The sequence below is a fragment of the Camelina sativa genome, chromosome 16 (genome assembly GCF_000633955.1).
Source record: "Camelina sativa cultivar DH55 chromosome 16, Cs, whole genome shotgun sequence".
In the NCBI taxonomy this organism is placed as follows: domain Eukaryota; kingdom Viridiplantae; phylum Streptophyta; class Magnoliopsida; order Brassicales; family Brassicaceae; genus Camelina; species Camelina sativa.
Genome location: NC_025700.1, coordinates 25,988,009 through 26,013,928, shown reverse-complemented (window position 1 = coordinate 26,013,928; position 25,920 = coordinate 25,988,009). Strand labels below are relative to the sequence as shown.

General features: G+C 38.5%; 7 protein-coding genes across 9 annotated transcripts; 4 read left to right on the top strand and 3 right to left on the bottom strand.

The window, feature by feature from the left end:
* LOC104752556 (CASP-like protein ARALYDRAFT_316979) lies at nucleotides 34-1,034 on the top strand. Its single transcript, XM_010474727.1, has 3 exons — nucleotides 34-287; nucleotides 562-697; nucleotides 790-1,034. Exons 1-3 carry the CDS (start codon nucleotides 76-78, stop codon nucleotides 1,006-1,008), a joined length of 567 nt encoding a protein of 188 aa, XP_010473029.1. The 5' UTR covers nucleotides 34-75; the 3' UTR covers nucleotides 1,009-1,034.
* LOC104752557 lies at nucleotides 1,089-2,520 on the bottom strand. Its single transcript, XM_010474728.2, has 6 exons — nucleotides 2,198-2,520; nucleotides 2,051-2,126; nucleotides 1,894-1,945; nucleotides 1,610-1,795; nucleotides 1,416-1,503; nucleotides 1,089-1,314 (listed from the first exon to the last, which is right to left on the bottom strand). The coding sequence occupies exons 1-6, from the start codon at nucleotides 2,401-2,403 to the stop codon at nucleotides 1,194-1,196; spliced, it is 729 nt and encodes a 242-aa protein (XP_010473030.1). The 5' UTR covers nucleotides 2,404-2,520; the 3' UTR covers nucleotides 1,089-1,193.
* LOC104752555 (mavicyanin-like) lies at nucleotides 2,798-3,654 on the top strand. The gene is made up of 2 exons (XM_010474726.1): nucleotides 2,798-3,036; nucleotides 3,158-3,654. Exons 1-2 carry the CDS (start codon nucleotides 2,817-2,819, stop codon nucleotides 3,508-3,510), a joined length of 573 nt encoding a protein of 190 aa, XP_010473028.1. The 5' UTR covers nucleotides 2,798-2,816; the 3' UTR covers nucleotides 3,511-3,654.
* LOC104752554 lies at nucleotides 3,839-4,832 on the top strand. The gene has a single exon (XM_010474725.2). The coding sequence runs from the start codon at nucleotides 3,888-3,890 to the stop codon at nucleotides 4,599-4,601; it is 714 nt and encodes a 237-aa protein (XP_010473027.1). The 5' UTR covers nucleotides 3,839-3,887; the 3' UTR covers nucleotides 4,602-4,832.
* On the top strand, nucleotides 6,885-9,495 carry LOC104752552 (peroxisome biogenesis protein 2-like). The gene is made up of 8 exons (XM_010474721.2): nucleotides 6,885-7,161; nucleotides 7,260-7,373; nucleotides 7,482-7,638; nucleotides 7,713-7,849; nucleotides 7,940-8,040; nucleotides 8,209-8,326; nucleotides 8,771-8,937; nucleotides 9,091-9,495. Exons 1-8 carry the CDS (start codon nucleotides 7,078-7,080, stop codon nucleotides 9,203-9,205), a joined length of 993 nt encoding a protein of 330 aa, XP_010473023.1. The 5' UTR covers nucleotides 6,885-7,077; the 3' UTR covers nucleotides 9,206-9,495.
* On the bottom strand, nucleotides 9,404-14,646 carry LOC104752553 (probable plastidic glucose transporter 3). 2 transcript variants are annotated; one of them, XM_010474723.2, is made up of 14 exons: nucleotides 14,440-14,646; nucleotides 13,784-13,896; nucleotides 13,423-13,534; nucleotides 13,080-13,147; nucleotides 12,850-12,982; nucleotides 12,306-12,405; nucleotides 11,759-11,871; nucleotides 11,292-11,385; nucleotides 11,047-11,200; nucleotides 10,601-10,744; nucleotides 10,261-10,334; nucleotides 10,081-10,169; nucleotides 9,882-9,996; nucleotides 9,404-9,799 (listed from the first exon to the last, which is right to left on the bottom strand). In XM_010474723.2, exons 2-14 carry the CDS (start codon nucleotides 13,887-13,889, stop codon nucleotides 9,614-9,616), a joined length of 1,488 nt encoding a protein of 495 aa, XP_010473025.1. In that variant the 5' UTR covers nucleotides 13,890-13,896; nucleotides 14,440-14,646; the 3' UTR covers nucleotides 9,404-9,613. The 2 variants fall into 2 exon arrangements, with proteins under 2 accessions (XP_010473025.1, XP_010473024.1); XM_010474722.2 differs by having other exon boundaries at nucleotides 13,784-13,901; nucleotides 14,440-14,645.
* Nucleotides 15,088-21,379, bottom strand: LOC104752550 (golgin candidate 5). 2 transcript variants are annotated; one of them, XM_019238246.1, is made up of 21 exons: nucleotides 21,250-21,379; nucleotides 20,881-21,113; nucleotides 20,483-20,736; nucleotides 19,784-20,416; nucleotides 19,633-19,704; nucleotides 19,424-19,498; nucleotides 19,229-19,343; nucleotides 19,013-19,074; nucleotides 18,877-18,924; nucleotides 18,390-18,674; nucleotides 18,229-18,288; nucleotides 17,998-18,081; nucleotides 17,830-17,895; nucleotides 17,646-17,744; nucleotides 17,347-17,565; nucleotides 16,469-16,580; nucleotides 16,171-16,391; nucleotides 15,787-15,846; nucleotides 15,557-15,670; nucleotides 15,400-15,474; nucleotides 15,088-15,315 (listed from the first exon to the last, which is right to left on the bottom strand). In XM_019238246.1, exons 2-21 carry the CDS (start codon nucleotides 21,032-21,034, stop codon nucleotides 15,307-15,309), a joined length of 2,817 nt encoding a protein of 938 aa, XP_019093791.1. In that variant the 5' UTR covers nucleotides 21,035-21,113; nucleotides 21,250-21,379; the 3' UTR covers nucleotides 15,088-15,306. The 2 variants fall into 2 exon arrangements, with proteins under 2 accessions (XP_019093791.1, XP_010473022.1); XM_010474720.2 differs by having other exon boundaries at nucleotides 19,784-20,736.

The window sequence follows — 25,920 nt, the reverse complement described above, 5'->3', positions numbered from 1 at the left end:
TTTAAAAAAAAAAAAAAAAAAAAAAAAGGCCGAAAACAAAACAAAACAAACAAACAAAAAGTAGAAAGGGTCCGAATGAGGAGGAATGGAGATGGGGAAGAGGTTGTGGCGAAGAGGAGGACAAGGAAAATTAAGGAGGTAGTACAGGTGGCTCTCAGGGGAGGCTGCTTGGCTGCCTCAGCCGCGGCCATGGCGGTGATGCTGACCGCAAATGAGGAGGGAGTGGCAGACATCTACGGCTTCAAGCTCACTATTTCATCCAACTGGTCTTTCTCTCCCTCCTACCAGTCAGTCTTCTTCTTTTTCTTCTTCTTTTTACGAACATTATTTAAGGATAGACTGCCAATAAGATTGTTCTTTACCTTGACTTCCCAAATCTGAATGCATATATAATAATAATAAACAGAAAGCATCAATTCCGGTGAACAAAAGCACGTACATTCGCGAACCAAACAACAACAAGAAAATACAACATGACATTATTGTGTGCCCGTCTTTTAAAATTTGAGATGATATATTAGGGCAAGTAGTGCTAATTCATTCATCTCGTTTGGTGTGAAGGTATGTGGTTGGGGCATGCACAGCGACCATGATCTACTCCCTGTTCCAGCTCTGTTTCGGTGTTTACAGGCTCCTCACCGGATCTCCCATCATACCCTCTCGCTTCCAAGCTTGGCTTTGCTTCACCTCCGATCAGGTCCCTCGTCTTCCCTTCCCCACTCGCTTCTTCTTCTGATTGTGTGTATAGTATAACCCATAGATTTACCGTGTGTGTGTGTGTGCGAGCAGCTCTTTGGTTATTTAATGATGAGCGCTGCATCAGCCGGTTCTGGAGTTACCAACCTCAACAAAACCGGTATCAGGCACACCCCTCTCCCTGACTTCTGCAAGACCCTTTCTTCTTTCTGCAATCACGTCGCCCTCTCTCTCCTCTTAGTCTTCCTCTCCTTCATCTTCCTCGCATCCTCTTCCTTTTTTACTGTCATACTGCTCTCCGCCACTACTTAGTCTCATGGACTTACTCTCTCTATTCTTGATGCTTTATATAAATCCAACAAAGACTCTCTCTCTCTCTCTCAACTCTTGCATACCAAAACAATGTATTTTTTTTCTTTTTCTTTTAAGTTTATATTTCTCTGAAGTCATATATAATAAGCTGCTTATGCAATAAAAGATTACAATTTTACATGGAATCATATTCTGGGTACAGAGACGTTGATCCCTAGATGTGTGAGATCCTTAGCAAGCGAAACTGCATTCTCAAAACATAATCCACCCATCCCTATCTCAATTGCACACTTGACGTTGGCTGGCCTGCGTATCAGACACTCCCTCGGATCAAAAAAAAAGGTTTTCTCTAGATAACCACAGACGACGACAGAGGTTACATACAAACAATACAATATCCAGCTAACCTGTCATCGATGAATATACAGTGGCAAGGTTCAACTCCGAGATGTCGCACAACCTCGAGATAAAACTCTGGATCAGGCTTTCTCTTACCTGGAAGAAGATTTTTTTTTTTAAAAAAAAGGGAGTTGTACAGTATTTTGATGTGAAACAAACAGTAAGTAGTAAAAGGCAAAGAGAAAAAGAAGTGGGTTGTTACCAGCATAACAGGAACAAAAGGTCCATGATAAGTAGTCTGAAAGCTTTAACTTGTCTTCGATCATGTTGTACCAGATGGGATAGTTGGTGAAAGCATGAATCTCGAAGTTGTGAGCTGCCAAATTCTGAAGAAGCTCTTGCATGCCATCTAAGTAGGAGTATCCTGACCTCATGCAATCCTTAAGCCCTGAAAAACAGATGGCAAGAAGAATCTAATAGGTACCACCAAAAGCAGGAAGGAAACCCAATCCTTATCTAAATCAAAATATCAATCTCACTCATCACCTTCCAAATCAAAGTGTCTCCCATCTATAAAGAAGTTTCTTGCAAGCTCCGCCTAAACCAAACCAGAAAAAAAAAAAAAAAAAAAAAAGGTCAAAAGAAAGAAAGATAATGATGATGCATCGTCATAAAGAAAGAAAGAGTGGGAGATGAATGGAACCTCATCAATCAAACCCTTTTCAAATTCGATCCAAGACATCGGGTGCTTGCACTCTAGTAGTTCCTTCATCGGCATTCTGAAGATAAAAAGACAGTTTTTTAATTTTGGGATCAGGAATTAGAAAGAAAAGAGGAATTGAGATTTCACCCGAAGAAGGGCGGAACGTCGTGGTAAAAGGGGTCACGGACGATGGTGTCCATGACGTCGAAGAGGAGAATCGGAAGCTTCCTTTTCCGATCACCAGAGCTGCCCAGACTGCAAGAAACCGACCCCCGATCAGGCTGCATCTTCTTCTTCCAGATGTTGGGTTTCAGATTGAACAAGTCCGTCGATGTATGCTTCGCCGCCGCCATTAGTATCACTCAATTCAATTTTTTTTTTTTGGTCAACCACTCAATTCAATTCTATCATCGTGAATCGCGATAGGAACCGAAGATAGGCACAGCACAGCCAGCCTGCCACAAAGCAGGAGGAAAGTCGAAACGCAGCGTTTTGAGAGAATATCGCTAAGGAGAAGCTAATTGGTCCACATCATTAATGGGAGGGGACCACCATGACCTGCACGAAGGAAATAAGAAACCGTTACACCACATCCACGACTCGCGCGACTCCTGTGAGTGGGGAGACCTCAACCGCCACTTGGGCTTGGCTCCTTCTTTTTTATATATAAAGCAGACCCTCATCAAGCACTCAAAGCAGCTAAAGAGTTCATTCCTCTCAAACATACTACTATTTACTATTGATTTTTTTTTTTGATAAAAGATATATGATGATGATGCTGATGAGATCTCCACGGTCGACGACTTGTACTAATCTAATAATGCTGTGCATTTGTGCCGTGGTGTTGTCGGTGGGCATGGCGGCGGATGGTCCTAGGGTTTTCAAGGTTGGAGACGATTTTGGGTGGAGAGTCCCACTCCCGAATGATACAGCGGTTTACAGCCGCTGGGCGAGCAGCAACCGCTTCCACATCGGTGATTCACTCTGTGAGATATATAGCTACCTATACTTCCACCTTCTTGTCATTTAATTTATTCTGATCTCTCACATTATTCAATCGTTTTGTTTCTAATCAACGACTCCTCCTCTCTATTTATGCATATGCAGCGTTTGTGTACGACAAGGACTCGGTGATGGAAGTGGACAAATGGGGGTTCTACCACTGCAACAGCAGCGATCCTATTACTGCCTTTGACAATGGGAACAGCACACTCGACCTTGATCGTCCTGGTCTCTTCTACTTCATCAGCGGCTCCAACGAGCACTGCACCAGCGGCCAGCGTCTCATCGTCGAAGTCATGCATATCCACCACCATCATCACGCTGGCACTGCTTCCATGCCTCCATCCATGTCGCCTCTCTCTGCCTCTCCCTCGGCCTCGGCCTCCGCGCTGCCTTCCTTTCATGCTTTCCTTTTTCTGCTGCCCATCATAGCTACTTCTTGTTTCATTTCGCCTTAGTCAAATTGTGGTCTATCTATACTCTATTATGTTCTCCTAATTTGATATGATTCATGTTTACTTCTTTTTTCCGGTATTTTCATTCATCGAACCTTCACGATATATTATGTAATTCCTATTTATTATTTATGTCTTCTCTTTAGATTTACTCTCGCAAATTCAGACAAAACAATCAAATTAGCAGCATTAGTTTGTCGTTTAAATTGATATGGACTTTGTGTAATTGATAAGGGTTATTTGTACATGTTATGGGCCTTTAGTAAAAATATCAATAATTAGTATGGGCCTCATGTAAATTATATGGGCTTGCTCAGTGAAAGAGGATCACTCATAGCTCGCTAAGGGGAGGAGGACTAGATTGGAAAGGAGTGGGTGGGATGGCGCTTTCTCTCAGTCTGCCTCGACCACCAAGTCTTAGCCTAAGCCTTAGCACTAGCAGCGTCGTTCCTAGGAGTAGGCTGGCTTGGATCCGATGCGGCCCCCGGGACAACCGCGGACCCCTTCTCAAAGGTCGGATCTTGAGCTCCGAAGCCATCCAATCGATACAGTCCCTAAAGCGAGCCCAGCGCACCGGCTCCCTCTCCCTTAGCCTCCCTCCTCTCCGGCGTCTCCTAAAATCTGACCTCCTCTCCGTCCTCCGTGAGCTTCTCCGCCAGGACCACTGCACCCTCGCTGTCCACGTTCTCTCCACCCTCCGTTCTGAGTATCCACCCGTCGACCTCGTTCTCTACGCCGACGTCGTCAACGCTCTCACGAGGAACAGGGAGTTGGAAGAGATAGACCGTATCATCGGCGAAATTGAGGGAATTGAGGGCGGTTACCAAAGCGACAAGGCACTCGCCAAGCTGATTAGGGCGGTCGTGGGAGCTGAGAGGAAGGAATCGGCGGTGAGGATATACGCCATGATGAGAGAGAGCGGGTGGGGGTCTGGAACGTGGGAGGCGGACGAGTACGTAGCGGAGGTTCTGAGCAAGGGACTCCGGAGGTTAGGGGAGCATGAATTGGCAGCTGAGGTGGCCGCCACTCAAATGTTCAATTCTAAAGGTTTAGGAAGTGGAACAAAGAGTAAGAATTTAGAGGATGTAATGTGATGTGATGTGATGTATGGCTCTCTCTGCACAAATTCTCCTCCGTGAGATACTTTGTTTTGGATTTAAGTTTTGATTAGAAGAATTAAGTTGATAGTCTTAATCCATGGGGTATTTTCTTTGCGGATTCGTTTTTTGCAAACTTGCCACTTTATTCTGTTGTTACGGTTACCATGTCACTACTACATCAGTACGATTGTCTGATAATATATCATGTCATCAGTTCATTTGTTACTGATCCGAAGGTCAAGAAGGCTTGCTTGCGTAAAACATAGATGAGCTAATCTTAACTCACTACGACACCATTAGACTCGAAAGCATAAGCTTGCTGGACAAACGGACGGGCTTTGGCGAAAACGGTTAGAATATAGAAGACAAGACACAATAATACGGCCAAACAAGCTATTTCCCCCTGAAAACTGTCATATCTAGCTAGATACAGCCAAAACTATGACCTTGATGTATATATCTCTGAAAATAAAATTTAAAATTGATTTTTCCCCAAATCAAAAGTTCGAAATCTAAATCTCCATGTAACTAGATTACATCGGTTTAAGCTTTAACTTCAAAACCAAACCATCTAAACCAATAATAACCCAAAATAAACCGAAATCTATTTCTCCCTCAATCAAAATAAAATTTTTTTCTTCAGTCCCCTTCGTCTTCCTCCTCCTAATCCAGCAAACTCATAAAGCAAACAAATTATTTTCAATTTGGATTTAATTCTCTGGTACTCCTATCCCAAGAATTCTTTTCTACATATCCACTTTAATTCTAAGTATCCCTCTTCTTTAATGAAAAAACGAAACTACCCTTCTAACAATTTTTAAATAAAAATCGAATATCCTAAGTGTACCAGTTGTACCCAGTTGTACCCGTGACACCCTAGTTGTATTCCTCATAGTGGAATTCGAACTCTGGGCGCGCGCACATGCGCATGGAGCTCGCAACCACTGAGCTACTGTGTTTTTCGTTAAATCCTTACTATTTTAATTATATTTAACCTTTAACAACCTTCATTAAGGGTAATATTGTCTTTATACCATTGAAGGGTTTTTGAAAAATTGTTTTGATGGATAGAGGATACGAGATTTTGGTCCTTTTCATTTTTTCCTAAATCTCAGATTACAAAACTTGTATAATCCACTCTAGAAATGACATAAAAACCCAAAGTTTCATCATTCTCTAAACAACAACAACAACAACAACAAAAATCAAAACTTTAGCAAAATCCAGATCACACTTATTTAACGGAGAGTAACTCAAGAGACCACAAATTAAAAGTGAAAATCAATAACCCCCAAGCCATTATAAAGTAAATCGAAACAACGAAGGAGAGAGAGAGAGAGTAGTGAAGTAAGAAATTGGGGAACTGTAAGTAAATCTCTACACATGAGTCTCGAGAGAGTGATGCTTCAACCACCGAAGCTCATCTTCCAAACTCCTCCTCTTCTTCCTCTTGTGCTAATAACAATCTCTATCCTTCAATCGATGTGAATGATCTCGTCAATGACCGTTGACTAAAGACGAGCCCACCGTTAAAATCGACGAGTCCCATTACTTCTTCTTGCTCCGACCCGTTAATGGATCCAGTTCGTCGGATCATTCGACCGACGAAGCAAAGAATGATATGATGAACTACGAATTGATTGGGGTTGTGTTGATCTGCCCCAAAAAAAATTTGGGATTGTGTTTCAAATCTGGGTTTTAACGGGGTTTGTGCTCTAACCGGATCAAAATCTGTTTTTTTGGTTTAAAATTGTTAATAATCGGTTAAATAAATATCAAACCCGATGGAACTCATGTATGTAGATAAATAGATATTGAATTATTAATTTGAGGAGATTTAGATTTCGAACTTTTCATTTGGAGAGAAATAGATTTCAAATTTTGTTTTCAGAAACATATAAATCGAGGTCATAGTTCCAGCTCCATCTAGCTACATATGATAGTTTTCGGGGGCAAATAGCTCGTTTTCCCCGAAACTAAAATACATAAATGCCCCCCTTATCAAAATATATGATTCATATTTAGTTGAAAAAGCCCGAAACTAAAATACATAAATGCTCCCCTCCCCCCTCTTTATCAAAAGTATATGATTCATATTTAGTTGAAAAAGCTGCTAGTTTATGATCTTTATTTAAAAAAAAAAAAAAACTAGTTTATGATAATGAGGCAAATTGGCTGATCAAACTAGTTTATCTTTATTATATTATATATAAAAGAGATAATGCGGAAAATGTTTTGATGAAAGAGGGGTATAAAATTGTAGTCCAAAAAAAACTAGTTTACGATAATATTGATGGATGGATGAATCAAGATTGAATCTGTTCTGTGCAGAAGAGAGAGAAAAATAAAATAAAAAACAGCTTAGATATGAAAAGACGGTAACACCCTCGTCGGGGCATTCGATAAAGGGGACTTTGGCTGTGTCCCGGAATTACAATCCACACCATAGCCCCCCAGCTACACCGCGCCGATGACGCCGCCTCGAGACGATGATTGGATCCGCTCTTATCAACGATTGCTTCCCCAATCGCAGTCTCTACACGCTTCCCACAGGGTATGCCCTCTTGGGTTGGATTCTGTTTCTCGTCTCGGGTAGATTGCTTCTTTCTTTCTGTGGTGGTAATCTTTCTGTTTTTATTCTTTTAATGGCAGTCAGTTATACCGGTTGCAATCTCTAGAGTGAATCAGCTTGACGCTGCACGACTAGATGTTGAAATGTCAGCCATGTTGAAGGAACAGTTAGTTAAGGTTTTCACTTTGATGAAGGTATTGTTCTTAATTCCACACATAGACAGAGCTCTTCCTTCTCCTTCTTCTTTTTTTTTTTTTTTTTTTTTTTAACGTTTTCTTGGTTTCTTCTTTCTTTGGCATTAGCCAGGAATGCTCTTTCAATACGAACCAGAACTTGATGCTTTCCTTGAGTTTCTCATTTGGAGATTCTCTATTTGGGTTGACAAACCCACTCCCGGAAATGCTCTCATGAACCTTAGATATAGAGATGAACGTGTAGCAGCTGAACAATTCGGTTTAGGTATTATATTATTTGTTCCAATTCTTTTTTCTTATGTAGTGCTCTTCTTCCTCACTCTTGTACTCTATGTGTAGTCAGAACAGGACTTGAAGGACCCGGTCTTACTGCTCCTCAAAAGATTTGGTACTGTGTTGCCTCTGTTGGTGGTCAGTATCTCTTCTCCCGTTTGCAGTCCTTTTCTGCTTTCCGTAGATGGGGTGATTCTGAGCAGGTACGTGTCTTCCTCATCTTCGAGTTACTCGCTCCTCATATATTATAGATGGTTCATTCTTTTACTTTTTTTATTTCCTTGCTCTTGTAGAGACCATTGGCAAGGCGACTTTGGACCGTCATACAACATATCGAAGGCATCTACAAAGCTGCTTCTTTTCTTAACCTATTGTCTTTTCTTTATACCGGAAGGTACATCTTGGTACATGATGACTCGTTCACTTTTTCTACATACATCCTGATAGAAAAAACACACAACAATGCATTTAGTTTGAATATATGACCATTGATATCTGACACTATTACTTACTTAGATTCACTAAGAATCAGCTAATGTGTTACTAACATTCTTGATCCCAGGTATAGGAACCTCATTGAAAAAGCTTTAAAAGCTAGGCTTGTCTATAGGAGTCCCCATATGAATCGATCTGTCAGCTTCGAGTACATGAACCGCCAACTTGTGTGGAATGAATTTTCGGTAGGTCTTCTTCTTTGTGTTGCGTTTTCATATGCCTAAATCAATTTCAAAGTTTGGCAACCTATCAGTTCTGAGTATCATCCTTGGCCTTTGGTTGATTCTCACTGGTCCCTAACATTTTTTTTGACTGATAGTATCTGTCCGCTTAGATCTATGTTGCTTTTCCAAGAAATCCTTTTGCTGCTCAAGCTTGAGCTGTTAAAGCTGACAACATTTTGTGTCCATATTTGGAATCTTGGGAGTCCAAATATCTTGTCTATGTTTAAAACAATGTATTTGTTGCGTTTTTCTCGTTCAGGTCTTTCAATATGTCAAAACGTTCTCTTTAGACTTATTCGCTCAGTTGATGAGTATTTGTCTTGCCTGCTGTCAAAAATGTTTTCTTGGATGTGATATCCTGGTTCTGTTTGGCCTTCAGCTTTATATTGTTTTTGTTTTATTCAGGAAATGCTTTTGTTACTTCTTCCGCTGCTCAACTCTTCAGCTGTTAAGAATATTCTTAGTCCATTTGCCAAGGACAAGTCCTCAAGCAGTAAAGAGGATACAGTGAATTGCCCTATTTGCCAAGTGGATCCTGCAATTCCGTTTATTGCTCTGCCTTGCCAGCACAGGTATGATAGATTTGTTTGTACCTCTACATACGTCTTCCCGAGTTACAACAATCCATATAAAGGTAGACAAGACAAAAGTGATGTTATTGGAGATGGGTGAAGAATTCAGAGTATATGATTGTTACTTAGGCCTAAAAGAATGACCTTTGGCAGGTACTGTTACTACTGCATAAGGACCCGCTGCGCTTCAGCAGCATCGTTCCAGTGTCTTAGATGTAACGAGCCTGTGGTTGCCATACAACGGGAAGGTGTTTCAAATGGCAAATGAATGGAAGTGAGGAATTGTTGAGTCATGCCACCAAGTCTAGAAGAGCAAGCAGATACAAGTTACTAGTAAGTGTAAAAAAGCCGAGGCAAGCAGCCGCAAGCAGAGAAGAATCTGATAGGTGTTTACAGACTATACAATAAGGGAGCATCATGCATGTGATGCAAGAAAGAAGTTTAGATAGGTGCATTTCTGTACATGGATTCAAACCTAGCATTATTGAACTTGGGTCTTGTCTTATTACAAAATCTGTTGAAACGTTGGCTATACTTGAATAATATCCATTTCTTACATATTGTTGTGCCTACTTACCACTAACTCCTACTTCCATATTGGTAGTACATGTTTTACTTGTGTAACTCCAGGAAAAATAAGAGTGCCAGAAATAATAAAAGTCCCGGTATAAAGAGATCACTGGGTGGAAGATAGCAGACTGATTTCTATCTCTTGGAGGCTCTTTCCTTTAGTCTCAATCACGTTCTTCTGCACAAAGATAACCGCCACCACACAGAAGAAACCAAAGATTGCATTAAGAAGCACCGAACCTAGTTGCTCCAGCATTCTCAGAAACAGCAGCCCCACAAAGAAGTTTATAACCTGTTGTTGCGTGTCATCCTCCAAGGTTATTATTTCATGATTATCAGTTTCCTTAATAAGTCCACAAAGGAAAAAGCCATACCCAGTGAACAGCAAGACAAACAGCCAACGCTGTTGCCCGAAGACGACCAGGGCATATCTCAGACAGGAGAAGACTTGGAACAGGACCCGCTCCAGTTGCAAATGACAACACAAACCTGCATTTACGTCATCACACCCCAAATTTATCAGAAAACAGTCCCCCCTCCTTTCCACTACCGTAGTTGTTATAGGAAGCTTACAATAGCATTCCTCCAACCGAGAGAAACAAGGTTCCAAAGGGTGATGAAAGCGAAGTATATGCCATTGCTTGGAGACCCAGCGATACTGCCTGTTAAAGATAATACACATTTATATCTACATACATGGTATCAGCTACGTAAAGTTTGATTCAAATAGCGCTTTTCTCTCTCAAAAATTACCATGCCCGCAAAACTCCCAATAAGCAACACTTTTCTCCCCAGTTTATCCATCAAAACCACTGCCACAGTTGAACCTGTAAAGGAGCATAAATGATGCCCACCTTCGTTTTAGATACAGATCATCATTTCACTTGACAAATTTCAATATGCTGAAAGAAAAGTTTTCGGCACTTTTCTTAATAATCATGTTTGCATTAAGAAGGTTGTTCACTTAAAAACATGATCAGTTTACTGTTCCTAATGTCGGGTTTGTATTCAGATCTCATCTACTGAGAAAATAATGGAGGATGACTGCATTTCGTCATAGTAGAATGTACAAACAAAATTTGCATTTCATTACCTAAGAGGTTGCAAACTCCTACACATATGTTTGCAGAGGCTGAAGGTACACCAGCTTTCTTGAAGACAGTTGATGAGAAATAGAACACAGCGTTTATCCCAGACAACTGTTGTAAAGCAAAAAGGGTAGATCCAATGAAAACCACTGCAAACGGAGAAAATTAAAACGTAAAAATGAATGAAATTAAGAAGCTACATGCCATCCATATGTTTTTGGCAAAATGACAATTACTTTTCTTTTTTGGCTACGAATCCAGTTTAGCGGGCTAACATACCTTCCGCGCAGATGATTCAACTCTTTGGCGGTCAAGTTTAACCCCAATCTCATTTCATCACCCGTTTAGGCTCAACGGGAATCAAAATCTAAATCTAATATTTCCGGGATATTTGACGTCAAACTAATGCCACACGTTGTCACAAATCTTGTTGGTTAAAGATCACACATACCTCTAAAACTGCGCCCAAAAAGCAACTCCGACAATTTGGCTGAATCTGCGTCATCTCCCCTATCCGACTTCATCAACTCTGCCATAGCAGCTTTGACGTATGCCCCTCCCAATAGCTTCTCAAACACAGCTTCAGCTTCAGCTGCCCTTCCTCTCTGCGGTTAAGTAAAGAGAAAGAGAATCAACAGACGAAATGGTTTATGAAAACGTCTTTAAGAGCTATGCGGGTTAAAATGAGAAAGTAACCTTAAAAAGCCACTGAGGACTTTCCACGCAGAGTTCCATGAAAACAGCAAGCACTGCAGCTGGGACTATGGATATCCAAAAACATATACGCCACCTAAAACAATCAAGAAAGAGAAACCTATTTAGCTGGTAATTTAGCCAAGTTGACCATCGACCAAGTAGACCAAAGCATGAGATCTGCTAGTAGCTTAGAAACTTCAGGATTCCTTTCCCTGCAAAGCCATGTCGATATCCACTCATGAATATACAGCAACAGATGAAGGGATTCCTATAGAGTTGCAGCATTTCAAGTAGATACTAGAGATTCACATTGCAGATAGGTGGGTTTGGAATGACTTCTGCGATCAAACAAGCCATAAATTTCTCTCACACAAACCAGTTTTAGGTACAAGTTTTAAGCATTGGTTGTAACAGGCCATATAAGTTATTTAAGTCCTGAATTCCTCGAGTTCTAATCAACATCATACCAGCCAAAGTTATCTTTTGCCGGGATTCCAGCAAACAGCGAACCTAGAAGTCCAATACATGTTGCAATTTGGGTAGAACTCCCATATGTACCTCTAACATAAGCAGGTGACACCTGCAAAGAGAAATTGTGAGTCTTGCTCTAAGTAAGAATGTAAAATGTATCAATAAAGCGAGTTAGTGATACTTATGTTCCTAGAACCTTCTTTTTCAAATTAGGTAAATCAAGTAATGCAAATAAAGCTTTGAAGAATGAATCCCTTAATCCTTTATTACAATGAATGGTGCATCAATGAACTTCTGCATGTTAATGGTCCAAGTTCATGTCTTTTTACGTCTGAAACATACATCTATCTACATTGACCCCAAACATCTTTTGACAACAAAAAATAAAAGATCTAATATGAATCGCATCAGTAGAAAAGGATGAACACATAGTACGTCAAGTCATATTCACATCAAGAGTGAGGAAGAGAGTTCATGACTTCATGTAGCAATCTTATCAAAACAAGTGCAGAAAAGGAAGACTTCAAAGTATATGTTAAGTACCTCAGTGACATAGAGAGCCGTAACAGAAGGACCTATGCCCATCCCAATTCCGACCAAAAACCTTCCCAGGAGCATGCCCTCAAGACTCTCAGTTGATGCGCTGCAAAAATACACTTGTAAGCACACAGATCTCCTGATTTTGTACGTGGACTATGACTAAAAGAGAAACAGGATGGATATACTAAACCTAACTAGTGCGTACACCTTGGGGATAAGTGAAAAATCACCACGGCAATGACTTGAAACCAAAAATATTCAAATGAGTAGCCAATTTACCCATATCCAATAGTCGGGCTATAAACATCAGAGCAGGAAATCACTATGAGATAAATCAAGCTGCATAATGACTAGCCAGACCACAATAATATATCAGCAGGCGATGATTCGAATCTGAGATGTTCAAGTGACCACATGGACATTGAACAAAAAAAAAATACCATAGAATAAGAATCGTACACTAAACACACTTAAAGAGTACCTAGTCGTGCATATTGAACAACCTAAAGGCCCTAAACCAAAAGTTAACCTGAAGAAAAAAAAATACCTCACGGAAGCTCCAACAATCATTGGTAAAGCGCTCAACTGGAAAGCTCTACGGCGGCCAACACCATCTGTGACCAACCCACTGAACAGAGATCCAATAAAGGCGCCGCCTAAACACGTGCTAACCACAAGACCTTCATCCATCAGAAAAAAAAAAAAAGGTTTTTGGAATGATCAGGATAGACAGAAAAAGACAGGATAAAAATTTTGTCTTGTTGAGTAGGTAAGTACCTTCAGCGATGGTGTTCCCACTAAAGCCTAGGTCAATTGATATGCTTTCGAGAGTTTCATTAACAACCCTGCGTCCAGAAAAGAGGCATGAATTTCCTGTTCTTCCCAACAACATACATTTAAAAGAAAGCAAAAATTTTGAGATAAAATGTTATCGAATGTTTGAATAAGAACAATGCATAGAGAAGAGATACAACATTAGCCTGTCAACTAAGCTTAAAATAGAAAGAAAAAAAAACGATAACAGCCTAGCAGCAGAAAAGGGAAATTTCCATGTTTGTTCTGTTTATGCAGAAATATGAAAAAAAAAAAAAAAGGAGAAGAGAAGTCATAAGGAGGAGACCCGAGATGATAGCCGAATAAAAGTGAAGTGAGTGATGCAACGAGCACGTGAGGCAGAGATCGCTTCCAGGAAGGATTGCCATTGTCTTTTCCCGTGCCAGTAGGCAGACGTACTGGAGTGGTAATATATAAATAAAATTCATAGTCAGTAATATATGCAGAAGAAGGTTCAAGAATTTAAATACGACAGATAAACAATTAGAGAAGAAACCAGAGTGGAAATTGATAAATCAATCTTAAAATAGAAGAAAGCTCTATCACAAACATGGATCTATGTAAAAAAGAAATCAGAGCAGAGGCAACAAAAGAAGATGAGAGTAGTCTATGTGATAAAGAAATAAAACAGATTTAAAAAAAGAAACCTGCAGTTTCAGCTTTATCCAAAGAAGAGAGAAACTCTTTAGAAGGAACGCGCTTGTCTATGTGACGACCACGCATAATGGTGTAAGTGCGTCGGACAGAATCCATCCCCACGCTATACTGCGCACATCAAAGTTCAGTGTCACAACATGCAGCAACGCCATAGAAGCTTATAGAAGGAAAAAAAAAAAAACTCACTCTCATGGGATTCGACATACTGTACTAAATTGGATGCTCAATGTGAAATGAAAGCAAAGCAGAGTCGCAAACTATTACTAAAGGAAACCTTCTTCCTTAATTTAAGTGCTAGTGTGCAGAGTATGAAATCCAACAATACTTGCACATAAATCCCTAGCTAAGCTTAGATAGAGTCAAATTTAATTGAAATTCAAAGCGCACACATGACGGTGACGTGAGCTAGTAGGAAGAATCCAGCAGAGGAATCTAAAGAAGAAGAAGAAAAAAAAAAAGGTGACGACGACGTAAACGGATGATGAGAAAGTGAGAGATCGTCGGATCTGATCGAAGCTTTTCCAAACAAACATGGCAATGTAAATCGGGAAACATGATATTAATGTTGGATTCAAATAAAAAAGGCAATGGCAGATCTAGCACGAAAGGATGAAGATGATGGATGATATAGTAAAGACCTTTTTACCTTATTTACCTACCACCTGGAGAAGAGAAATGATACGCGGCGAGATGAAGAAAAAAATCCTTGGTACTTTCTTAGAGAGGAGAGAAGAGAAGAGCGACAATTTTGGAGGGTAACGGAGGAGTAATGATATTTATGGCCACACTCCCCAGATGCTGCTTTTTGCTTTGCTTCACTCTTCCCCCGAGATACGAATGATGGGTTTTAATCACCTGCTTCTCCCTCTACCCTACCCGATCGAGCCCGATACTTCTTTTTTTAATTATTGTAATTTGTAACTATATATGTAAGTATGTACAGTATATTAGTGGGAACTCAACGAACTGGAATGAAATAATGACACTCCCACACGTGGATAAGTACAGAAAACATCAAATCAGAGCGCTCTTGTTGGGCCTTTATTATATTACACAAGGAGGGCCTCTTTCTTGAGCTTTTTTTTTATATAACTATTTTGTCATTCATTTCTGTGCTATTCATTCTGTCTGTTATCTCAGACTTCATTATTCAATTCAACCACATCTTTCACTCATCCACTCCATAGCTAGTTGCGGGTCCAGTCCCACAAATTTTTCGCTAATACGACACAGGAAAACTCACCCAAGCTCACTCTATTATTCTTTTCTCCAATATAATTTACGACTTAACCCGTAAGCAAAAAAAAAACTTCTTCTTTCGAGCAGCAAAAATTTGTTTTGAAAAGCCTCGGGTTCAATACCTGAGATACATAGGATATAGGACAAATGGAGGAAATACTGGGCTTTAGTTGTTAGCTTATAGCTATACAATAGAGGGTTACAGGGATTAGGTGGTCCTACTCATGAGCCTGAGCCTGCCAACAATTCGATCGCCATCTTCCCCTTGCTTCCCTCATTGGATCTGCAAAACCCCAAAGATGCAATGAGCATGATGACCCTGCGTTTGTCAACACTTTTCCCTATACTTGTCTATGTTTTCACTTACCTTGTTCACCAGCATATTCACTTGCTCCCTGTACATCTCCTTCAGGTCCACTATATCCGCTCGAAGTTCCTCCAACTGCCACCCAAAACACCTTTTTTTGTTGAACCCACCACTGTTAATGCTGTATATACTACTATTTTATTCACATATATCTTACCTCCTCATCTCTTTCACCCATCAACTCCAGAGCAGCTGCATGCCTTTGCCTTAGTGCTTCCAGCTCTGCCTTTATGCCCGGGACCCTATCCGCCTCCCCCCGTAATTTCTCACACTACATCCACAATCACCAGATATAGACGCCATATCATTTACAACACTCACCAGAATATATCAACTCTATATCACTGCATAAGACGCCATATCCCGCCTTCTCAGCGCTATACATACCTCTGCTGTCATTTTGACTAGTTCTTCAGCCAAGGAATCTCGGATAGACTCCATCGATGCCTGTCCCAAGGGCAAATAGAGTTTTACAGTTAAATCCAACATCAGTGATGATACTAACAACCAGCCTATACTACCTCGATGAGTACAGATAAATCTTCTAAACCAGCTTACAAAAGAAGGCTAACCATAGTCTGTAACTAACCCATAATTTGTCAACATGATCCCTACACCCATAGTGGCCCACTATAACCTATATCCAAGGTGAGCCGTGGACTCTGAGATAACAAAATGATGTGAACCTCAATCTTATTACCAAGCCAATTGCCAAAAGCCTACCAATAGGGTTACACAAAAATGACCCAGTTGGATACTTTCTACACCTACCAAGCGGGACATGTATGAAGCAAGTTCGCCCTCTTTCTGTCGAAGTGTGGCTTCATAAGCACTAGGTGTGATGCTCTTCATGTAGTACGGACTCATAGTTGCCTCGGGCGTGCTTCTCTTCTCAGAATACTTATCTGAAGAATCAAGAGAAGCTTGCAGAAAATAGCTCTCCTCCATGCTTCCAAGGCTGCCTGCGCTTGAGAGCTTTCTTGACAAGCCTCCTGATGTCATAATTAATAAATTAAAGGATATGCAAAGCTTGATTTATTATGAAGTAATCTAGATCAAGATGCATCACCATTCTCAAAGGCAGAATTTTGCCTTGCTATGGGAAGCTGTTCAGAGGCTGAGGAATTGATACGGGCTGTTCTTTCAAGATCCAAACGTGAAGCCTTCTCCCTCTCTAGGTCCTGAAAGAAAATTCAGCCATTTCAAGAAACAACATGAACAATAAAGTAGAATAATAAACTGAACAGTTTGCATGCTGGTAGAAACTACTAGAGATTAACAAGTTTGGGAAAGCACTACTTTGATTGATTTAAGACACGCTAGGTACTCCAGTCCATATATTCCGTAACTGATGGGGCATTTCTCATGGGATTCAATCTTTTATACTACGTAATCTAGTATCCTTATGCATGAAGATAATCAATTCGGATTCTTATTCGATAAACTTATGTCCTTAAAACTATGTAGCACCTTTTGAATAAGCTCGTTGTGGAGCAGAACTTCTTGCAACTCTTGCTTATGTTTTCTCCGAAGTTCCCTTAATTCCACCTCAAGTTGGTTTGCTCGACCTTCTAGAGTATCTACTTCCTCCTTAGCTGCCAGATACTCCTGTTTATTTTCTGCTGCTCTCTGCCTCTCTTTCTCAAGCGACTTGCTTAACTGGCCCTGTTCTGCCCTGAGGCATGAAAGCTGGATGGGAGAACTGGGTAAGCTAAAATTTAGAGAAAGCACGTGAAACTTCATGAAGAAAAGTGTGAGAGCATATNAAAGCACTACTTTGATTGATTTAAGACACGCTAGGTACTCCAGTCCATATATTCCGTAACTGATGGGGCATTTCTCATGGGATTCAATCTTTTATACTACGTAATCTAGTATCCTTATGCATGAAGATAATCAATTCGGATTCTTATTCGATAAACTTATGTCCTTAAAACTATGTAGCACCTTTTGAATAAGCTCGTTGTGGAGCAGAACTTCTTGCAACTCTTGCTTATGTTTTCTCCGAAGTTCCCTTAATTCCACCTCAAGTTGGTTTGCTCGACCTTCTAGAGTATCTACTTCCTCCTTAGCTGCCAGATACTCCTGTTTATTTTCTGCTGCTCTCTGCCTCTCTTTCTCAAGCGACTTGCTTAACTGGCCCTGTTCTGCCCTGAGGCATGAAAGCTGGATGGGAGAACTGGGTAAGCTAAAATTTAGAGAAAGCACGTGAAACTTCATGAAGAAAAGTGTGAGAGCATATAAACCTGGGCCTCTAGAACATTGATCCTTGATAAAGTTTGTGAGAGACGTTCATTCACAGAGCGTTCTCGTTCTTCAGCTGTTGCAGCTTTAGTTTCTGCTTCCTGAACATTTGTAGAAAGTGAACAAAAAGATAGAAAACAAAAATAATTGGCTGAATATAGCGTGTAGCAGTGTTGTTCATAACACCTGCAATCGAGCATTCAGAGTTCTTTCTACAGCAGCCCACGCTTCTGCTCTTCTGGCTGTAGTTTCCTATCGTCAATCATATAAGAAGCATACAAGATTACAATTATTTTTAAGATACAAATCTCAGGAAACATTCTAAAAAATAAAACATAAGGGTCAATTTTCTACCTGCATAGCCTCAATCTGTCTTAGGAGAGGCCTTGTCGACTCAGGAACCTGAGTGATCAATTCCTCACACCTCCGCTCACTAGCCTACAAGAAGGTTAGTTTAGCAAACAGAACAAACTATTAGTAACTAGAATTATTGTTCAAATGTCATGGCTCTTAATAGTTTAAAGACCAGAAGACCATAACCAAAGAAAGAAATATGCATAGAGACAACAAAACATCTCTATTTACCTGATAACGTCTTTGAAGGTCCTCAATTTCTCCACGGAACATGTCTTCCCTAAACACTGCCTGCAAAAATTAGAGACCACCGACTAGATAAGTATAAATAAAATGATCAGATGAGAACCCAGTAGTATCCATATTCCCAAATTTAATCGAATAAGACAAACCTGTTGCTCCTTTTTGCTTAAGGTTTGCCTCAATTCTTCCAGCGCCTGGACTAGCATAGATTCCCTCTCGCCGGCCTCCTTTAGACGATTCTCTAACTCTGTTCTCGCTTCATTGTTGGTACGCTCTTCAGCTAATGCTTGAGCTTCCTTCGCTGCAGCTAATGCATTTGAGTAATAGTCTTTCTGAGAAGTAAGTTCGGCTTGATGTTTTTCGATGGTCTCTTGCAGCAACTTTTCTGTAGCTGTCTTGTCCCTTTTAATGCTTTCAACCTTATTTTCTTCAGACTGGCAATTGAAAGGAAAAATTAATGAAGCTTAACAAACTTGACCAATGCTTTAGTCATTTAGATATTGACCCTGCCGACAAGATTTTCAATCCAGCCTTTCTTAAAACTTCTGGAAAATCAAGACAACCCTCTCATGCAGTTTCATTCATTAACGATGTGGTTAGAGAAACAACAAAGACATAGCTCGCCACATCAATTACCTGAAGCTTTGTGATCAGTCCTTTCTTCTCTTCTTCGACCTCTCTTATCTAACCCTCAAACAAATAAGGAAAGAGAAGAAACATGAGATTGATGGTATTAATAAAAGATTGACACACGTAGACACTGAATATATACCTGAGCCCTTAGCTTCCTGATCTGAGCTTCTTGAGCAGCCTGTTTCTTTGAAAGCTCTTCGCCTGAAATGATGGGTATTAATATCAAGGGCTCAAGCTGAGCATTTTTCAGGCATGTTAAAAAGATTACAGTTCGCTCTTGGGAGGCATCAACCCTTTTTTTTAAAACCGAGAAAAGTATGCTCCATAATTCAAGCATTCCAAATGGTGGCCTTACCTTCAGCCATAACTTGATTTATAATTTCATCTTTTTCCTTCAAAAGGGCCGCAGCATCACTTTTCTTGTTCTGTTCTCTTCTAAGTGTATCCCGCTCTTTGGTGAGAGCATAAACCTACAATGATAAGCACCATGAAGGCATATTTATAATGGAAGAGGAGAATGAAAAGAGAAGAACGCTAAAAGAAAACATACCTTCCTCTCAAGAGTTGCAACTCTTTGATGGTATTCTTCTCGCAAAGACTCAACTTCAGCTTCATTAGATTTCCTCTGTTGAACAGAGGTATTAGAATTTAGAATCAAAATCAACCCGAAGGAAAGGAAGATGGTTTAAAGACTGGGGAAACAATTAATACTTCATCTTCATCTAATAAAATATCAACATCCGGCATACTCATTAGTACCTTCAAATCCTCAGAGACAGATTTTAGCTGCTCATTTTCATGCATCAACTTCGCAATCTCATCAGCCTTTGCCTGCAAACAAATCACCAGAAATTTGGTACTGAAGCACCATATCTGTAACACAACCTTTCATGGGAATCTAAATATGTACCTGAGCTTGCCTTGCAGCACCTTGCAGGGCATTTTCCAACATTTTCATTTCCTTTTTGGTCTTCTCTAATTCCAGAACAACATCAGCGGAGTCGGAAACATTTGTAGCCGAGCTTGAACGCTGGCTTTCATTGATTTCACTAGCATTCAGTCTTGAATCTAGTTCAGAAGAAACAAGATCTACGATTCTCTCTGAAATTTCATCTGAAGAAGATCTCTTTGGTACAGAAGACTCATGAGAAGGACTATCGGACTCAGAAATTGACGGATGAGTATGAGGAGACTCTGTACTATGTACATTATTTATATCAGGTGAAACTTCATCATTTATAATCGAGGTTCTCTCTTCCAGATTTTCACCCAGAGTTTCCTGTTCAGTTGTTGTCTCATCCGCATCAGTAGACTTATGCAGTCCATCTAACACAGGGGGGTAAATTGTGTCTTTGTTCTCTAGAGTAACTTGTCTTGTTCCAACGTCTTCTGGCTGTGATTCCACAACCTCTGATTCAGCATCTCCTCCTGACTCGGGATGTGAATCTTGAGAAGCTGTCATTTGGGGCTTTTCATTAGGTTCAGGACTAGTCATGTAACCTGATGATGCAGGATTCTGAAGAGAAGAGTCTTCGAGAACCATCTGTGATTCAGGATCATCATCATCATCATCATCTTTGAGATCTAAAACAACAGTAGTCTCTGTTACCTCGGGAATTTTTGCTTGATCAGCTTCTCTTATCACATTAGTTTCTTTCTTTGCTTCAACAGATACTGCTTGTTCAGTAGCAAGATTAACAGATCCTTCTTCTTCTTCTTCTTTTTCTTCTGTTCCTTCAATAAGAGACGGATTATCTGTACTGACGGAGTCTTCCAAAGTATCATCGGAGGTGTTACCCATGAAGGACATTACAGGATCGAAGAGACTTTTGGTATCAACAGCAGGTGGCCACATACTTGAAGCTGCATTAGAAGAGAAGGAAATGTGAAGAGAAACCAAGCGAAAAAGACAGATGGATGATCGTATTAATTTTCTATGCAACCTTGACGAAACCTCCTATATAGATGATTCCTAGCAGATGATGATATAGAGAAGAGAAGAGAAACCTTCAGCGGGGGCAGATTCGTCGGACTTGTCGTCAAAGCCAAGGGCGTTGTCGAAATTCTTCTCGATGTTTTTGACGCTCTCCTGGAATTTATTGACTGCCCCGGTGAGATCTGGGAATCCTCCCAGAGAAACTTTTCCACTGAACCAAGCCATCTATCTATCTGAAACTCGCTCGTTCCACCTTTTAAAAAAAAAACAAAATCACCGGACCAGATCCATCTCCCAAGCAGACCTGCGCTTACAAGGAAAAACAAATAACCCGAGTTTAAATTGATCGCCGCGTGCGTGTCGATCACAGAGAAAAAAACAAAAGAGCAATTGGGATCATCATTCATCAGTTCACGGGGAAAGAGAAAAAAAAAACTTACGAGATGGAGATGCGTCGTCCTTGCCGTGATTGATGAATGAGAGCCGTCGTGATCGAATTGCGGAGGAGGAGACAGGAGAGACCGACCCCCGATTAATATTAATTAATAATCCTGCTTTTCTGGTAGATCCCAAAATCGCAAAAATCCAAATCCTTTTTTAAAAAAAAATTCCACCGGCAGCAAAACGACGTCGTTCTACTCAATAATCAAAAGCGTTCTGTCTTAATAATTAATCCTCCCTAATCTTTTTTATTTGTACCATTTTAATTCATTATACAATGTTTTGTTTTGGTCTGAATTTACTTACTAGTTAGTTCGTTGAAAAATTATTGGGTGACCCTTCTTATTCACCCTTTTTAATTAATCAAACAAATTGTTAATTAAGGAAACAAATTCTGTTATCAATTAATTTTAAATTTATTAATTCTAAATATTATATTATAGTTTTAAATTATAACATCTAAACACAAATCATTCTTTTTATAAACCCAAATTAAATTTTTTTTTTTAATTGTAAAATCTAAACCCTATCTACTATTTTATAAACTCTAATCGACATATAATTTTGCTTAATTTTAAAATCTAAACCCTAACCACTCTTTTGTAAACCCAAACCGACATAAAATTTCATTTTATTTTAAAATCTAAACCCTAAACTCTAACCACTCTTTTGTAAACCCAAACCGACATATAATTTCATTTAATTGTAAAATCTAAATCTTAAACGCTAACCACTCTTTTGTAAACCCAAACCGACATATAATTCACTATCGGCAGCGAAAAGGACACCACCATTCAGATTTGGTTTGCGATAAGATCATATTAAACCAATAGCACAAGTTTTTTAGCAATGTAGTAACAATACCGTATTAAGAAACAGCTTTGCTTTTGCATTGTAAAAGGTTTATTTTTCTTTTAAATATAATTTAACATTAAATTCAAAAAAAAAAATTCAACTATCATCCTCTTTAACTTAAATCATAATTATATATATACGTTTTGCATTTTCATTCAATTAATATTTATATATATATATATATATTCATATATTTTCATTTAATTAATAGATTAATTAAAATACTACAACAAACGTAATTGGAATGAAATAATTATGGATCATACCAAAAAATGCTGTCGTAAGATTTAAAGTATATCCAATATATACGGGGGACTCGCTAGCTAGCTCTCGCACAACTGTGTACCTTTTAGCTTTCATCTGATTCTCTCCAACTAACTATCCATCTTTTGTTTTGTGGTTGGAGGTACCAAGAATATTAGGAACGTACGACTCATATGATGAATCAAATGCATTGTATTAATTGTATAAGGTTTTTTAAGTATATGGAGCAAGTTGTGTCCTCACCGTCTTTATCTGGCACAATCTCCTATGCCACCATCCCCTCTTCACACGTGTGCACACTCAATGTCACAATTTGCATATACAGGTTCGCTTTCAGCGCGAGATCAGACCATATTCCATTTTGGTGGGTCAATTCTCTATGTAGCTAAATAGTCGTAATTATTTGTAAGAATATAAATTACTATAAAGTATATATATAGTCAGTTACGTAACTTGCGTTGTTTGAGACCAAACAGCAACAAGAAAGAAAGAAAAAAATGATAGTCGGTTGCATCTTGGATTCAGCTTTAAGAGTCGTCTTAATTAATTTGGTAGCCCTACTAATTCCAACGTTGATTATTTAGTTGCTTTCAATTAATATCCGCCTAAAATAAGCCAAAAGAGGACTCGTTTTGGAGGTTGCCAACATGGGTAAAAATATTAATCGTAAGAAAAAGAAAGGTTTTATTACGCAAAACCCTAAGTATGTAATTGAGAGAGGAGAGCAGCCAAAAGGAATGAAAAGATGAAAAAAGGAATTAGGCAGTATTTAAGTAGTAATTAATATAGATAGAGCTAGCGGAGGAGAGGTTCGGAGGCATTAATTTAATTAAAGAGCATGTGGTGAACCGTAAATGTTTATGGTTGCTTCTCTCTCTATACATTATGTATCTACCTTTCCTAACTAACAATTCCATCGACCGTACGACTAACAAAGAAAAAAAAGACTGACGAAACTAGCTAGCTTTTGAATTGCAGATATACGTATATTTATTTAGTCCACTAGCTAGTTATAGTATTATATATTACTGTTCTCCATCAAATGTACGTATGTATAGGTTTTAATTAACGTACGAACTAGCTCTCTATACTTTTTTTTTTGGTATCAGACTAGCTCTCTATATATACTGTTAATTTGTAAGTGAATGAACTACAAACCATGTAGTTGCATGCTGTGATGCATGCGTCTTGTGAATATGTAATATGTTATGGAGTTTGCGTACACATATAAATGATAGTATCGATCAATGTATGAAACTGTAAAAATCTTTAAGTCGCGATATAATTAATTATAAGAGAAACAAAATTTGATTTTGTTAAATATGTATATACACATGTGCATGTATGAGTGGCCTTCTTATACATATATATATATATATAGAGAGAGAGAGAGAGGTAGGGTAAGTAAGTAATAAAGAGAGGGTGGAGAAAATGGAAAGGGGTTGGAGGCAAACCCATAAAGAGCATTCATTTCCTTTTAAGGTCGCTGAAATTAATGAGTAACGATCGGTCAAATGCCCTTCTCTCGCTGACCGACGTCTCTTTCCGCTTCCCCCCCTCACGTCATCCTTTTAGCTTCTTCTTAATTCTATTCTATCCATATTTTTAACTTTCTAACAACAACTCTTCCTTCCCCTCATCATGCCTTTACCGTTAGTCGTCTTAATATTGTTTATTTACACTGCTACTAGCTAGTGTATTAGATTCGATTTGGATTCCAGGAATATATACTAGTATATATATTAATATGGCCTGGAGCACAAGCTAGCTATATAGCCATTTAATCAACTAATTAAGGTTTACCATCCATGTAGCAGCTGTAATATTCTGTAGTCATCAATCTCTCTTACCAATGCTTTTTTCCAGTTTCCTATGCGCCGAATAATGCAATTACTTGCGTACTATATATACACCGAGTTTACAATATAAGTATATGCATGTATATTGTAGATATATATTGTATATAGATTTTCTAAAACCAAAGATGTGATGATGTTAGCGTTTTGCACAAGTTACCAATTGTTTGAAAGAAGTGATCTGATCAACAATAATAGATAAACTATAGTACGTACATACACTGTATTAAATTATAAATAATTGTATATAGTAGTAAGTAATAAATAAAGACAAGTCATGAAAATAAGAGTAATGATGATGATAGATGATAATTAAGGAGGGAAGAAGAAAGCAGAAAATGCGGTTGGAAAATTAGGTGCTTAAAAGTTAGTTGAGTCCATCCCCAGTATCTAACGGTCAACTCTCTCTCTCTAGAATAGATAGATTTAAATTAAAGTATTAAACCAATTAATTAAGAAATCATAATCTGACAAAATATGTCTTTCTCTTTCTCTCTCTACACACTTAAAGAAGAGACAGGGAGAAGTTCGTATTTTGTTTTTATACCCTTAAAAATCAATCATGCAACCCGCCGCGCCGGCCCCTTATTCTCATTCCTTCTCCCCACACTGTCTACAGTAATCAACTGTATTTAGCAACGTCATTATATATGTAGTTTTAACGGATAACAATTCATGATTAATGGCATGCATAGCCAGCTACTTATATACTCCCTCTCCCTCTGTTATGTTTTAATACTAAGTTTAATTTTTATTTGTAAATTAATTTACAGTTACTTTTAGTAGATAGAAAAACCATAAACTAATTTGTAAATTAATTTACAGTTACTTTTTAGTAGATAGAAAAACCATAAACTAATTGATAAATGACATGTGTCAAAAAACATAAAGTAATATGATTGTTTTAGTTTTTTAATCTACAAAATCAATCTTTGAGAAACAAAAATAATTTCTATAACATCAATCTATTAGGAACAAATGAAGTATGCATGTATGTTCAAGTTCAACTCTATCCTCGCATGATTTACAATCCTTCAGTTCTTGTGCGGACACAATTATTCAAAAAACATGTATTATCTATACTAATAAAAAGTAGGACCTATAAGCTTTTTAAGGCGTCCACCTAAGCTTTAAAACCACCAATAGAGATTAGCCACCTCACTAATTAACATTTTTAAAATTTTCAGAATTTTCTATATTAAGAATTATTTTAAACAACCAATCAGGATTTGACATGTCATTCATTAACATTTTTTAAAATTTCCAGAATTTTTAGAAAAAGGAAAATTTTAAATTTATGGAAATAAAAGAACTATGTACAATAATATCCCACATCGGCTAGAAAATTTTTAGACAATGGTTCAGAACCAGTATAAATAAGATTAATATGCTTCCAACAACGAATGAAGAAGAAATCTTGATTTATTAGGCGTCCAAGTTTAAAAGTTTAATTTAGTTTGATCCGGTTTTTTTATTTGATCAAATTAAAACGTTAAAAAGTTTAAAATATTATAAATATTCAAACTTTTTAAAAAATTCAATATTTAGCTTTTAAAAAGTTTTTAAATATTATAATTTTTAAATTTAAAAGTTTAAAATATTATAAATATGGAATCCTTTTAAAAGGTTCAAAATTTATATTTCGAAACCTTTTAAAAGTTTAAAATATTATAAATATTTATGTAAAACATAAAT